Source organism: Meriones unguiculatus, chromosome 15, assembly GCF_030254825.1.
Source record: "Meriones unguiculatus strain TT.TT164.6M chromosome 15, Bangor_MerUng_6.1, whole genome shotgun sequence".
NCBI classification, from domain to species: Eukaryota; Metazoa; Chordata; class Mammalia; order Rodentia; family Muridae; genus Meriones; species Meriones unguiculatus.
In genome coordinates, this window is record NC_083362.1 from 15,941,546 (window position 1) to 15,957,472 (window position 15,927).

A 15,927-nucleotide genomic window follows, 5' to 3' on the forward strand; every position below is an offset into this window, starting at 1 on the left:
GCTGCATGGTTAGGGCTCCCTTCATAGGGTCCCAGAACGGTCCTGTATCTTTCTCTGCCTTGTTGTTTCCTGGCTGCTGTGCCGTGAGCAGCTTTGTTCCGGAACACATGCCTTACAATAAAGTTCTGCCTCTATAGATCCGCAGGTCTCAACCTGTGGGTCACGGCCACTTTGGGGTCGCATGTCAGATGTTTGCCTTATGACTCGTAACAGTAGCAAAATTACAGTTAGGAAGTAGCAACAAAATAACTGTATATTTGTGGTCCACCACAACCTGAGGAAGTGTATTAAAGGGTCACAGTGATAGGAAGGGTGGGAGCCGCTGCTCTGGAGCAACTGAAAGTGGGAACCGAAACAGTTTTCTCCGTAATAAAGGCAGTTTTAGGTTACACTGCATGACTTGGCGAGACCTTCTCTCAGAGTTTAGGCACCACTGCAGGTGATGAATCACAAAAAGGAACATATGTTGGGTATATATGAAACAAGTGTTCAAGGCCAGCCTTGGTTACGTAGTCTGTTCAAGGTCAGTCTGGGATACATGAGACTGCTTCATGAAAACAGAACAGAAAACGATTTAACAATTAAAAACGAGTTAAAATCTACAGCAAGTGATGCTTGTTTTATGACTGGAAGTCTTTTTCACAGCCGGGGAGATGGCTCGGTGGTTGTGTGACAGGAGTTGAGACCCTGCTGCCTCATCTGGGAGGCTCACAAGTGTCTGTATGTTCATCTCTTAGGGGGTCTGACACTCTGACATGCTTTTCTGCTCTTCACAGGTGTCTGCGCACATGCATGCACAGAAAATGCACACACACTTGCACAACACATGCATAAAAAAAGATCTGAGGTAAATCTTTTCTCACCTGAGACTCAGTTTGAAAATTAATGTAGAAATTCAATACTGGGACCAGTGAGAGGCCTCAGGCCATCAAGCCCAATGGCCTCCACATATTCACCGTGGAATACATAGACCTACACACCCATCACATCCCCCTACACACAGGCACAGATACACGCACAGACACAGGCACACACACTAAATTAAAAATGCAATACAAAATTTAACAAACAAACCTCAAAATAGCCCTTTACCCGCAGCGAGTCCCAGTATGGTGTCTCTGCTGGCCTGTGGCGCGCCATCACTCGCGTCTTTTTTCGTGCTTTTCCTTCAGCCGTGTTTTAGGACAAAGCTGTATATGCCGGAAAGCAGACTGCCCCTTCATCCTCCCACATTTCCCCAATACTCTTCACCTCACCTCCCAGACTGACTCCTCCAAACAACAGTCTGCTTTTCACAAGAGGTTTCATTCTTGCTTCTGTCCCCTAACTCTAAAGATGGGCTTCTTCTTTGACCTTAGCATTCTTCACTCAAAACAAAGAATTTTTCTTGGGTGCTCTCCCTGATAGCTTCTGCCTCTCCAGTCTCCTCCTGACTGTCAAGCAAGGACCTGGAGTATCGTGCAACTCCTATTCAGGCTACCCAGCTCCCTGGTGGAATGAGTATAGCAGGGTATGGGACAGACATAGAGTTATTTCTTTGCAGAAGGCGTTACACATGACAGCACTTACTGTTAACTGCTTTACAGCATCTGTATTAACATGAACGTATCTCTCCAGCCCAGTACGAGATCCTTTCAGTCATCTTCCCTCTTCTCTCCCCTCAGAACTGCATCTCTGCAGGAGTCGTATTCTTGGTTCAACTACCCAATGTTCTTTAGCACAATTCTAGTTCTCAAAAGCACCGTGCTTTAAGCAGCACGCTAATCCTAGACAGACGGAGACGGTTTTCACCCTACACCTTCTCTTACATACTGTGTTGTGTAGTCTTGTAAGTGCTAAGCATGTCCAAGTGAACCATCTTCCTAGCACCATGGTAACCTAAATGATTCCAATATGCTAGACAGATAATTTTGTGCATGCAAGGCAAGAAGCTGACCATGAGATTCAAAGAGAGCTTCTCATAGGAAAGCAAGCAGAAGAGTGGACGGAAGGCAGCCACAGCGCAGATGTACTGTTGGATGGACGGGCTTACCGTTAAATGAAAGGAACAGTTTACATTAACCTTAGAAGACAGAATTCAGTATTTGCTCTCCCTTTTCTTTTTGTAATGTATTTTCAAGTGGGATGGGAATGGACGAGTGGTGATGGATGGATTCTAAAATGATCCGTTAAAGTAACAGAGCCATGCTTGTGGGGTTCAATGACATACCATGGGTTAGTAGTGGCCATGTAGTCTGCAGTAAATATGAATATAATGGCAAGCAGACATCTTCTCTATCCTTCCTCTATTTTTTTAAAAAAAGATTTATTTATTTATCACGTATACAGCGTTCTGCTTGCATGTGCACCTGCATGCCAGAAGAGGGCAGCAGCTCTCACTATAGATGGTTGTGAGCCACCACGTGGTTGCTGGGAGTTGAACTCAGGACCTCTGGAAGAGCAGCCAGTGCTCTTAACCTCTAAGCTATCTCTCCAGTCCCTATCCTTCCTCCAAACCTACTTGCAAGGTCATGTAAGGTCTTGTGTTCTCCAACCCCCTTCCTTACTCTGCCAGCCCTCACTGGGAATCTTGCTCTGGCAATTCCATTCCATCATCTTTTCGATCTATTACTCTTCAGTAGGTCCTTTTGTAAGTCATTCCAGTGCCTTAAACTGGTTCACCAATTGAAGCCACTGCTCGTCTCTTTCTCAAGAAAGAAAATACATAATTAAATTTGTATCTCTCCTTTCTTTCCTAACTGCCAGTGACATACAGAGAGAAGGAGCTTTAGGATAGGAGGTTAGAAAGATGCCTTTCTTCAGTTTCTGTGGTGTGGACATACTTTTTTTTTTTTTTTTTTTTTTTGGTCTCCTAGCCTTTCCCTTTGTTCTTACCTTGTAGTCTGTCCCTGTGAATAAATGTAGATTAGGAAGAAATGTCCTTGTCTGAATTGGGGCATGTGTTACACAGGACAGACCACATAGGGCTTCACCTAGTTTATTGGTCTTCTGTGACAATATGCAAGTTTCTAGACAAATTGACATCATGTGTTTCCTTTTATGTGCTAAATAATAGTAAGGCCTATATAACAGAACTGTAGCACAGACTACACATAGTCCTAGACATAGTTGGGACTCCAGTTTGGTCCAATTAAAATAATTATTCATTTGTTTGTTTTATTCAAGACAAGGTCTCACTGTGTAGGTCTGGTTGTCCTGGAACTCACTATGGAGAATAGGCTGGCCTCTAACTCACAGAAATCTGCCTGCCTTTGCCTCCCAAGTGCTGCGCTTAAAAGCGTGAGCCACTACACCTGGATTTAAAAAATAATAATAGTTATTATTGAAGTTTTGGGGTTTTAAACCTTTCATATCTTTTTGTGAAAGCTTTTTCTTTTGAAAAATTAAGTTTTTCACAGTCTCATTTTTTTTTAATATCGTTCTTTGACTAAATTTAGTTTATCTCTCCTCTGAGGACTATAGTTATTATTTTATTATTCAGAGTTATTTTTCCTTTCTCTACCTAAATCAGAATTATCTATGCTAAGCATCACCACATAGAAATATAGCCTAGCTAGGTAAAAAGAGCAATTGAAGAATAAATGACGTTATTTTACTCTTTCTAGGGGTAGTCTTGAGAGGACACCTTAATATGGTTAAATTCCTAGCTATATTGTATCTTTTAGGTTGTGTGCTGTTCTAAATCTCGATTTCTGTAGATTAATTAGCATTAACTCTTGTCGGTGTGAATAACATTGCGCTTGTCTTTTTCTTCATGGATAAGACAGTATATCCTCAAGGAGTTGTGATTACCATCTTCCCCCTCCTCCTCCTCCTCCTCCTCCCCCTCTCTCCTCGCCCCTCCTCCTCACTGTCCCTGCAGGTGCGGAGGTGGTCTGGACTGGCTACTACGGCCTAGTGTATAACATGGTGAAGATGCTATGGGAGCTCCAGGATGATGGGGAGCAGGAAGGACTTAGAACCATGATATGGCAGACACTGCAAAAGATAAAGGATTCAGAGCAAGATCCACGAATCCAAAGTGCATTAGCTATCGCCCAGGTAAGTTCTCAAACTTATCCTTCTGTGTGCAGAAATAACTGTCCGTTCTCTATTAAAGTGGATTTTCCACAGTCAATGACCAGCAGCGACTCATGAGGATGTAGAGTTTAGAGGTCCATACTTGCCTGTTTTTAATGATGAGAGTTAAGCTCTAGGTGATGCCATAAAATGAGACTCTTGCAACTTTTAGTATAAGCAGAATTAGTTACAGACCCAGGCCCCCAAACAAACAAACAAACAAACCCAAGAAAAGGCTAATTCAACCACTGTTTTTGGCCATGGTGAGAAGTTCTGACAGAGCAATGAAGTTACCTAGGTTTTTCTCTCACTTCAGAAAAAAATGGCGGAGAAGCTTGGTAAGGAATAGATGTTTCGGGAACATTGCATGAACTCCCGACTCGAGAGTTCCTTCTGGGAAGCAGTGAATGTAGGCGCCATTTTCTACAGGGAGCTGTGACAGAGGTCAGTTGTCCTCTGTGGATCTCAGAGCTTGTAGAACATCTGTCCAGGGCCTTCTGGCTTTTAGAGTCTTCACTGAGAAGTCATGTGTTTTCTAACGGGCCTTCTTTTGTATGTTAGGTTTTTTTTTTTTTTCCATTGCAGCTTTTAATATTCTCATGTATTCTCTGTAGTGTTTTGATAAGTGTGTGTTGTGGATAATTTTTTTTTTTTATTTTGCCTGTTTGGTGTTCTGTGTGCTTCTTGTACCTTGAAAAGCACCTTTTCTTTAGCGTAGAGAAATTTTCTTGTATGATTTTGTTGAAAACAATTTCTGTACATTTGACCTCAGCTTTCTGTCCTTCTATTCCTATTATTTGTAGATTTGGTCTTTCACAGTATCCAAAATGTTCTAGATGGCTTGTGCTTACATATGTTAATGGTTCACATTTCCTTTGGCTGTGGTATTCATTCATTCTGTTTTGTCTTCAGTGTCTGTGATCTTGCCTTCCGTGTCTTACACTCTTTGGTAAGGATTTCCTCGGGCTTTGGTTTGACTTCCTGGATTTTTCATTTTCAGTTTTATCTCAGTTTGTGTTTTCTTTAGTAATTCTGCTTCTCTTTCATGTCTTGAACACGCGCACACATTCACACAACTCCATACGCCACGCACGCTCACAAGTTGCTTTCAGATGGACTCTAGGGTCACAAAAGAGGTAAAATTTAGGGAAATATTCTAAGCTGTTTACAGAAACTAAGAAAAGATATTAAGAAAAAAAAGAGTAAGAGACTATGAAATCAAATACATAAAATTGAATAACTCAAAAGCTGTTCCTTTGGAGTAAAGTAAAATAGACTATTTGTGGAATAAGTCAACAGTGGGGAAACATAATCGTCATGAAAACTGGAGGGGTAAATGGAATAAAGCTCAAAGAAAATAATTGTAAAACAATTATTAGAAGGTCCTGTGACAAGTTTATCTAATGTATTTGAAGATGAGAATGCAGTGGTCGGTTTTAATGTCACCTTGCCACAAATTAGGGTCACGTGAGTAGGGAGCCACGCCTGCAGAGTGTCCTGCTTGGCTATTGTTGTTGGCCTAGGTGGCTTCCCAGAGACTGCAGGTAAGTCCCTGTTGCTGAAGGCACCATGGCATTCGGAGACAGGTCTCTGAGGCTCTGGCCAGAAAGCTTTCTCCCTGCTGGTCCTTCTACAGTCCTGGAAGGTAGAACACAACCTGCCAAGGGGGAGGCAGCCAGTAGGCTTCCTCAGCTGTGAAGCCTTTGAACCACACCTGGAACCAGCAAGGCAAGATATTCTTAAAGGTGTGAGGGGGTTCTTCTTTTTCCCACTCTTTATTCCCCTGGTTTCATCCCCTATTATTAGATAGGTGAGAAAGAAGGAGAGAGAGAGAGAGAGAGAGAGAGAGAGAGAGAGCGCAAAAACCCTACAAGTAACCGAGGGATGATGAGAGCTAGAGAAGGAATCTTTCCTCAGGGATGTGTACCTTAGCTGGTCATTAAATACCAAATGGTCAGCACTAAAATCATATACAGACACACAATACCAAATAGACCTAACAGGTTGTGTTTATATATGTACTCATATGTATATATATATATATTTATGCATGTGTGTTCATGTATGTATATTTGTGCATGTATACGTACATGAATTAGAGGATAGAAGTCAGACGCTTGATAGGGAGCAAGGAAAAAAGGACATGGAAGGAGTTGGAGGTAGCAAAATGAATGAGAGAAAATGATTTTATTGTATTTTAGTAATATTAAAAAATAATCCATCCTCCAAAGCTACAAATATTTCTGCATTCTTAGACCCTTCTAGGAGTAATGATTTACTATATACAATACGATGATTTAGATTCAGCTGAGCAGTAATTGTTAATGATTAGTGTTGAATCTGTAATGTGAAAGCAAGCAAGCCCTGACTGGTGTAGCTGATGCGGGAAGGTGGATGGGAGCCCAGATAAGAAGGGTCAGCAGGAAGACCCTTCCTGCCTCAGTGCTTTGCTCTGAGTTGACTGGCTCCGTTGCTGCTGCTGCTGCTCCTGCCTTTGCTGATGCTGGACTAGTGTCTCCAGGCTTCCATCCTTTGCTCAGATCCCGCAGCTCTCCAGGAACCGTCCAGGTTTTTTACACGAGGTGGTGATGTCTCAGACACTCAGCCTCGTGGACCGAGCAGCTACCGGGCTTCTCCAATGTGTGACAGCTGCGGTGGAACTCCTACTAGTGAGGCACCCAGCCCCAGCGACCAAGCAGCTAGTGCGTTCTCATCGTCTTAAGTGTGAAACAGTGGTTACTATTTTAACATCAGCGGATGCAACAAGTTCTCTTTATATATGGTCATCCTATTGGTTATTTTCCTAGAGAGAATCCTGGCTAATGCAGCGAGAGAACGAATGACTTTTCTGAGAAATTAAAAATGATGGAATTGATATAGTGTATGTAGAAAACCAAGAGGAATATGGTCATTATCACGTTATTTAACATGGCACTTATGTGTGGCTCTTCGCCATTGAAAATGTGTCAGATAATAGACGAAAAAATGTGAAGAAGTTGTCAGACTTCAGTACTGGCACTGCCACGGACAGAAATGAAACAACAGCATTTAGATTCTAACTTCATACAGTCACCTGGATGGGGACAAATGACGGCCCACAGCCTGATTTCTGAGGTGCTTGGGAATACTATCGGTGCTCACAGGCAGAGACTGGACACACACAGGAGAGGGAAAACACAGTGCGGAGAGTACAGAAGCCCCGGGGAGGAGGACCCAGTGCAAACTGCAGGCCCGTACAGAGATGATGACCCTAGGTGAGCTTGAGCATGTTTTGAAGCTTTTGGCCTCTTACTATTTCTGTAATGGAACTATGAGTGAAGGGAGCATTTATATTTACTATAAAAACAGTATCAAATGTTAATAAACTTCACATGAAAAAATTAAAATAAAATTGAAAAATATTCTGAGGGAATTGAAGATAGTCACAATCCAAAGGAAACCAAAGAAATCATCATTTCTTCTGCAGTGGTTTCTCTGTGTCTTCAAATCATGAAAATGTGGTCCAAAGGCTAGAAAAACTTCCCAGTATTACCGCTGATTTCCGGGAGTAGGACTTGTTACAAGATTCCAGGCTAAGGGTTGAGGAAGTTGGGCTTTTACAGGTTCGGGCCACCGTTAGCTCTGGACGTAACCATGCAAGTTGCCTTTTCTCTGGACTCATCTGCACTCAAATCCTTTTTCTTAGATTAAAAATACGTTTTACGCTTTCTGGGTCTTTAGGTGGTTCTTCCTGCATGACTGTGTGTTTCTCCCCATTAGGGACATTTCTGAAGTTAGTGAGGCACTCTCCTGAAAATACAGCTACAACTGCAGTTCTGCTTCTCGTCAGGACATTCCCAAAGTGCGGCTGTTTCTTCCTTATGTCTTATTCTCCATCAAGATAACTCTTCGCCATCTTAGAGCATGCTTTTTTTTCCCCCCCGTTGTTGAAGTTTCTTGTTCTTTCTCGGGTTTGAATTAGGGGTTAACTGTTCACTTTTAGAGTTCATTATTATGGATTTAGCAAATGTTAGTAGGTGAGAAGATCAATTGGCCACACCCTCTGCAGTGCATTGTCGAAGCATATAAATGGCGTCTGCTGAGGTTTCAGAGTGTGCTCCACGTTCTAGTACAAAATGAAACTTTACCTTCCTGGAGTTTTAATTTTCTGTATGATTTGAATGAATTTATGGGTACTATGTAAGATTAGGTGGTATTTTTGTTCCCTCGGAGGAAAACGGACCATTGAATGCCCACTGGAACTAAAATTTTTAATGTCACCGATTTGCCATTATGCTCCAATTAAGTTTTATCTCTGCTTTTTGATTGAGAACTCAGAATGAGACAACAATGAAAAGCAACTATCAAATCAATGGTAGCGGCCACTGGCTCATCACCCTAGAGGCCCTCTGTGGGACTTGACATGAGGCTCTCCACGCTCTGTGACCCTCACTCCTGACTGTGTATAGAAGACTGTTTGGGGACACACCGGGAACAGCAGTCAGAGTTCTGCACAACTTGTAACAGACTAGGCCGCACACGCCTCTCCCAGAGCTTCCTTCTTCTCTTCACTGCCTGTTCCTGCTGTCTCTGAGCTGCTGTCCTCTGTGACACCTCCAGTCTCAAACGGATGCCTGGAACTCAACAAGCCAGCTCACATTTGAGCCTTCTATAATTAGACTTCTGTTTATGTGCCTGCTTTTCGGGGCCAGTCATTTGACGTAAGATGTTCTGTTCTTAAAGTTTTCATAAATATCTATAGATAATTGCATTTGAAATTCATAAATCAATCAGACACTCAAGATGATGCAAGCAGAGCCTCGGTACTCAGTGGCTTGGTACACAGGGCAGACGAGAGTTCATTGACTGCACATGCCATGTAGTTTTGACATGTAGAGGCTTTAGAAGGGTCCCACTTACTTGAACTGGGGAATAAGTGGGAGGCAAGTTTTTTCAGTGAAAACGCTAAATTAGAAATTTCTGAAAGCAGCTATATTACAGCCATATTATTTTCATCTCAAATTAAGTTCGGACCCAATTAGTATTTATAATATGACATAATTATAATGTGTATGAGGAAGAGCAAAAGACAGTCTCTCTAGGCCAATTAAATTACTGAGCAGCAGAAATAGGATTTCTAGACACAAACCCTAAGGTATCTAACCTATGAAATACCATTTAATTTATTTTGCCTTTGCTTACTGTTAAGATAGTACAAATGAAGGAAAAGTTATGTTTCCTATAAGCTAATATAAATTTCAAGATAGTGAAGCCCCTCCCCCGGCTCCCTCCTTAGGCCGCTCTTGCTCATGTGCAACAGTTGGCTCCATTCTTGGCAACCCAGAGCCCCAGCGTGGCGGTTAGTGACGACAAATTAGGCTCTGTCCTAGAATTATTTTGTATGCCTAATCATTATACTGAGGATCCTCACAGGCTGATTATGGAAGGACTGAAAGACTTGCTAGAGATGTCACGAAAGAGGTAGGAGGACATCACATTGTGGACCTCTATGTGTTCAAGGGGAGCTATGCATTCTTTGCTGATATGGTGATTGGATGGATCACTGAGTAGAAATAATGTGACTGTAGATATTATGAGACCGAAGAGCTACTTTAGCGGTCGGTCAACAGAGGCCATAAACATGATCTCTCGGTTGCTACTGGAAAGGATGTCTTGATGAAAATATAACTGACACCGGTAAAACAATGTACACCCCACTCTCCTTGGCCAAGCAGTACACCCCCTAATTGTCACAAGCTTGTTGGTGAAAATGACCTCTCAAAGTGTTGGTTATAGATAAGGCTTTGTTGGATTTGAAATTCCAGACAGGTTTGTTGTTGGATGTGCCCTTGACTCTAATGAGAATTTCAGGGGTTTGAATCATGTTTGATTCATTAGTGAGACAGGAAAAGCCAACACAAAGCCCGTGTCAGGAGTTCAAGTTGAGTCTACAAACACGAGGCATCCCATTGGCATCGCCAGTTATCAAACCTTCTACTTCTGCTTAATAAAGCTTTGCACACTGTAAGAATTTGATGTTTGATATTCTTAGAAATGGCAGTTGCTGCATTCCTGAACTTTTGATTTGCACTATTAGCATATAGACAGATTATCTGTTCCCTCTTGTAGATTATTGCTTAACTTTCAAGTAATACGAAACTCTTAAATCACCACTATTGAACACTAATACTGCTATTGTGTCAGTAAGAGCCATTTAAAGAGAAGATACATTAGTTTTTAAATTGGTATTTTAATATTCATATATTCAGGAAAGAACAGATATGATTGAATATTGTTAATATTCAACTGTGCATTCAGAACAGGCTGAAGCAGTCAGTTTTATGTCAGCATGAGCATCTCAGAGGTTTTGCTCAGTTGAGTAAACCTATGTTCCATCAGTGTATTGGCTGTATTTTGTATTGTTTTAGGGAATTCCTGGAACTCACTGTATAGATCGGGCTGGCCACTTCAAGCTCAGAGATCTGCCTGCCTCTGTCTCCCAAGTGCTGAGATTTAAGGTGTATGCTACCATTGTCTGGCTAACAGTTCTTTTTAAAAAATGCAAATAAATAAATTCTAAAAATTAAAAAGTAAGAATACGAAAATATACTTATTAAGTCCTTGTTCAGTCAATTTTTTAAATTTTTTATTTAACTTTTATTAATTACACTTTATTCATTTTGTATCCTCCCATAAGCCCCTCCCTCCTCCCTTCCTGGTCCCCCCCTTTATTATCCTCCCCCTGCATGCATGCCCCTCTCCAAGTCCACTGATGGGGGGGTCCTCCTCTCCTTCTTTCTGATCTTAGTCTATCAGTTCTCATCAGAAGTGGCTGCATTGTCAGGGTTCTAGGTTATCTCCATGAATAGTCCTTGGTTGGAGTATGTGTCTCTGGGAAGTTCCCTGTGTTCAAATTTCTTGTTCTGTTGCTCTCCTTGTGGAGTTCCTGTCCTCTCCAGCTCTTACTATTTCCCACTTCTTACATAAAATTCCATTCACTCTGCCCGACAGTTGGACATCAGGCTCGGCATCTGCTTTGATAGTCTGTAGGGCAGAGGCTTTCAGAGGCCCTCTGTGGCAGGTTCCTAGGTTGTTTCCTGTTTTCTTCTTCTTCTGCTGTCCATCCTCTTTGCCTTTCAGGATGGGGATTGAACATTTTAGTTAGGGTCCTCTCTTTTGCTTAGTTTGTTTAGATGTACAGATTTTAGTGGGTTTTTCCTATGTTGTATGTTTATATGAGTGAGTATATATGGTGTGTGTCTTTTTGCTTCTGGGACAACTCACTCAGGATGATCCTTTCCAGGTCCCACCATTTACCTGCAAATTTCATGATTTCCTTATTTTTCATTGCTGAGTAATACTCCATTGTATAGATGTACCACAATTTCTGCATCCATTCTTCAGTTGAGGGGCATCTGGGCTGTTTCCAGCTTCTGGCTATTACAAATAAAGCTACTATAAACATGGTTGAGCAAATGTCCTTTTTGTGTACTTGAGCCTCTTTTGGATATATACCTAGGAGTGGTATGGCTGGATCTTGAGGAAGCGCTATTCCTAGTTGTCTGAGATAGCGCCAGATAGATTTCCAGAGTGGATGTACCAGTTTACATTCCCACCAGCAGTGGAGGAGGGTTCCCCTTTCTCCACAACCTCTCCAGCATGTGTTGTCACTTGAGTTTTTTATCTTGGCCATTCTGATGGGTGTAAGGGGAAATCTCAGGGTTGTTTTGATTTGCATTTCCCTGATGGCTAATGAGGTTGAGCATTTCTTTAAGTGCTTCTCTGCCATTCGATATTCCTCTACAGAGAGTTCTCTGTTTAGCTCTGTTCCCCATTTTTTAAGTGGATTACTTGGTTTGCTGCTTTTCAGCTTCTTTAGTTCTTTATATATACTGGATATGAGTCCTCTGTCAGATGAAGGGTTGGTAAAGATTCTTTCCCAATCTGTAGACAGTTGCTTTGTTTTGATGATGGTGTCCTTTGCTTTACAGAGCTTTTCAGTTTCATGAGGTCCCATTTATTGATTGTTGCTCTTAGAGCCTGTGCTGTTGGTGTTCTGTTCAGGAAGTTGTCTCCTGTACCAATGAGTTCTAGGGTATTCTCCACTTTTTTTTTCTAGCCGATTTAATGTGTCTGGTTTTATGTTGAGGTCTTTGATCCACTTGGACTTCAGTTTTGTGCAGGGTGATAAGTATGGATCTATTTGCATTTTTCTACATGTAGACATCCAATTGGACCAGCACCATTTGTTGAAGATGCTATCTTTTTTCCATTGTATGGTTTTGGCATCTTTGTCAAAGATCAGGTGTCCATATGGGTTTATTTCTGGGTCTTCTGTTTGGTTCCATTGCTCCACCATTCTGTTTCTATGCCAGTACCATGCAGTTTTTATAACTGTTGCTCTATAGTACAGCTTAAGATCGGGATGGAGATACCTCCAGAAGATCTTTTATTGTAGAGGATTGTTTTAGCAATTCTAGGTTTCTTGTTGTTCCATACGAAGTTGAGAATTTTTCTTTCCAGGTCTGTAAAGAATTGTGTTGGTAATTTGATGGGAATTGCATTGAATCTATAGATTGCTTTTGGTAAGATGGCCATTTTTACTATGTTAATCCTGCCAAGCCATGAGCATGGGAGATCTTTCCATCTTCTGATATCTTCTTCTAATTCTTTCTTCAGAGACTTGAATTTTTTTTCATACAAGTCTTTGACTTGCTTGGTTAGGGTTATACCAAGGTACTTTATGTTATTTGTGGCTATTGTGAAGGATGTTGTTTCTCTAATTTCTTTCTCAGCCCTTTTGTCTTTTGTATACAGGAGTGCTACTGATTTTTTTGAGTTAATTTTGTATCCTGCCACTTTGCTGAAGGTGTTTATCAGCTGTAGGAGTTCCCTGGTAGAGTTTTTGGGGTCACTTATGTATACTATCATATCATCTGCAAATAGTGATAATTTGACTTCTTTCTTTCCAATCTGTATCTTCTTGAGCTCCTTCTGTAAGACCTGGGGTCTCACAGCTCAGGAGTTCAATCGCGCCCTTCCCAGAAACTCCCCCAGACCAAGACTCATTGCAAAAGCAAGAGGTTTATTTACCATTGTACAATGGGGTCACCCCTGCTGGTCAGCAAAGAGTGGCACCGGGAGACAAAGGCCTTTAGGTTTTTAAAAGTAAAATTGTGGGAGATTTGAAGTTCTAGTTTTGGCAATTTAGGATTGGATGAGGAAGCTATAAAGTAAGATAATTGGTTAGTCTTAGGTGCTCAAGCTTGGCCAGTCCTGCCAAGTGTGGATGCAGCTGCACTTTAAGGTGGGGGTGGTTAGCTCATCCTTGAAGATTAGGGCTGTGGGCTCTTGGCCGGAGGTCAAAAGCTACTCAGAAGAAGTCTAGGTTTCGTTGCTAAGAAACGCTATCTCAAGGACAAGGGTCTGGTCCTTCTTTTGCTGAGTGAAGGTCGTTGCTTGCTTGCCCTTTTTTTATATCTGTCCTCACAGATAGGGTCACATTCCTTCACTCTCTGGAAAGGTACTAAGAGGCTTTAGCTTAACCTGGACCTAAAACTCAAAATGATAGGCTTTAGAAGACATATAGGTTACAAAGTTAGCCTAACCCTTTCACTTCAACTGTCTTATTGCTCTAGCAAGGACTTCCAGCACTATGCTGAAGAGATATGGAGAGAGTGGGCAGCCTTGTCTTGTCCCTGATTTCAGTGGGATTGCTTTAAGTTTCTCTCCGTTCAGTTTGATGTTGGCTATAGGCTTGCTGTATATCGCCTTTACTATGTTTAGATATGTGCCTTGTATCCCTGGTCTCTCCAATACTTTAAACATGAATGGATGTTGAATTTTGTCAAATGCTTTTTCAGCATCTAGAGCGATTATCATGTGGTTTTTTTCTTGCAGTTTGTAAATATGGTAGATCACATTGATGGATTTCCGCATATTGAACCACCCCTGCATACCTGAGGTCATAGTGGATAATATCTTTGATGTGTTCTTGGATTCGGTTTGCAAGTATTTTATTAAGTATTTTTGCATCAATGTTCATAAGGGAGATTGGCCTGAAATTCTCTTTCGTTGTTGAGTCTTTGTGAGGTTTAGGTACCAAGGTGACTGTGGCTTCATAGAATGAGTTTGGTAATGTTCCTTCTGTTTCTATTTTATGCATAGTTTGACGAGAATTAGATTTAGCTCTTCTTTGAAGGTCTGGTAGAATTCTGCGTTGAAGCCATCTGATCCTGGGCTTTTTTTGGATGGGAGACTTTTGATGACCGCTTCTATTTCTTTGGGGGATATAGGACTATTTAATTGATTTACCTGGTTCTGATTCAGCTTTGGTAAGTCAAATCGATCAAGAAAATTGTCCATTTCATTTAGATTTTCAAATTTTGTGGCATATAGACTTTTGAAGTAAGTCCTAATGATTGTTTGGATTTCCTCAGTGTCTGTAGTTATGTCCCCCTTTTCATTTCTGATTTTGTTGATTTGGGTGGTGTCTCTCTGCCTTTTAGTTAGCTTGACTAAGGGTTTGTCGATCTTGTTGATTTTCTCAAAGAACCAGGTCTTGGTTTCATTGATTCTTTGAATTGTTTTATTTGTTTCTAATTGATTGATTTCAGCCCTGAGTTTGATTATTTCCAGCTGTCTACTTCTTTTTGGTGTGTCTGCTTCTTCTTTTTCTAGGGTTTTTAAGTGGGCCATTAAGTTGCTTGAATGAGCTGTCTTGAATTTCTTCTTGAAGGCACTTAGTGCTATGAACTTTCCTCTTATCACTGCCTTCATTGTGTCCCACAAGTTTGGGTATGTTGTGTCTTCATTTTCATTGAGTTCTAGGAAGACTTTAATTTCTTTCTTTATTTCCTCCCTGACCCAGCTGTCATTTAGTAACAAGTTGTTCAGTTTCCATGTGTGTGTAGGCTTTTTGCTATTTCTGTTGTTGTTGAGGTCCAGCTTTATTCCATGGTGATCAGACAAGATACAAGGGATTATTTCAATCTTCTTGTATCTGTTGAGGCTTGCTTTGTGACCCACTATATGGTCTATTTTGGAGAAGGTTCCATGAGGTGCTAAGAAGAAGGGAAATTCTTTTGTGTTTGGGTGTAAAGTTCTGTAAATGTCTGTAAGGTCCATTTGATTCATGATCTCTGTCAGAGTTATTGTCTCTTTGTTTAATTTCTGTTTAGTTGACCTGTCCTTTGTTGAGAGTGGGGTGTTGAAGTCTCACACTATTAATGTGTGGGGATCTATATGTGGTTTAAATTTTATCAATGTTTCTTTTACAAATGTGGGTGCTCTTGTGTTTGGGGCATAGATGTTCAGGACTGTGATATCTTCCTGGTGGAATTTTCCCTTGATGAGTATGAAGTGTCCTTCCCCATCTCTTTTGATTAATTTTGGTTGAAAGTCTATTTTATCAGATATTAGAATGGTTACTCCTGCTTGTTTCTTGGGTCCATTTGCTTGGAAAGTCATTTTCCAACCTTTTACCCTCAGGTAATGTCTATCTTTGTGCCTTATGTGTGTTTCTTGTATGTAACAGACTGCTGGGTTTTGTTTACGTATCCATTCTGTCAATCTGTGTCTTTTTACTGGAGAGTTGAGTCCATTGATGTTGAGAGAGATTAATGACCAGTGGCTGTTAGATCCTTTGATTTTCATGTTGGCTGTGGTCATAAGGTTGTGTGCTAGGTTGCTTTTTGTTTTACTGTAGTAAGGTTAATTATTTCCTGTGTTTTCTTGAAAGAAGCTAATTTTCTTGGGTTGTATTTTCCCTTCCAGTGTCTTCTGTAATGCTGGATTTGTGTGTAGGTATTGTTAAAATTTGTTTTTGTCATTGAATATCTTGTTTTCTCCGTCTATGAGGACTGAGAGCTTTGCAGGGTATAGTAGCCT

At 41.1% G+C, this 15,927-nt stretch overlaps 1 protein-coding gene and 1 pseudogene across 2 annotated transcripts in view; both read left to right on the forward strand.

The window, feature by feature from the left end:
• Window positions 1-15,927, forward strand: part of Tmem232 (transmembrane protein 232) — a 237,619-nt gene that overhangs the window by 77,592 nt on the left and 144,100 nt on the right. For both annotated transcript variants that reach the window (XM_060368256.1, XM_060368255.1), the window contains exon 12: window positions 3,863-4,041. In XM_060368256.1, coding sequence (XP_060224239.1) covers window positions 3,863-4,041 — 179 coding nt within the window. The remainder of the gene's footprint in view (window positions 1-3,862; window positions 4,042-15,927) is intronic.
• On the forward strand, window positions 7,147-10,066 carry LOC110552375 (hypoxanthine-guanine phosphoribosyltransferase-like; annotated as a pseudogene).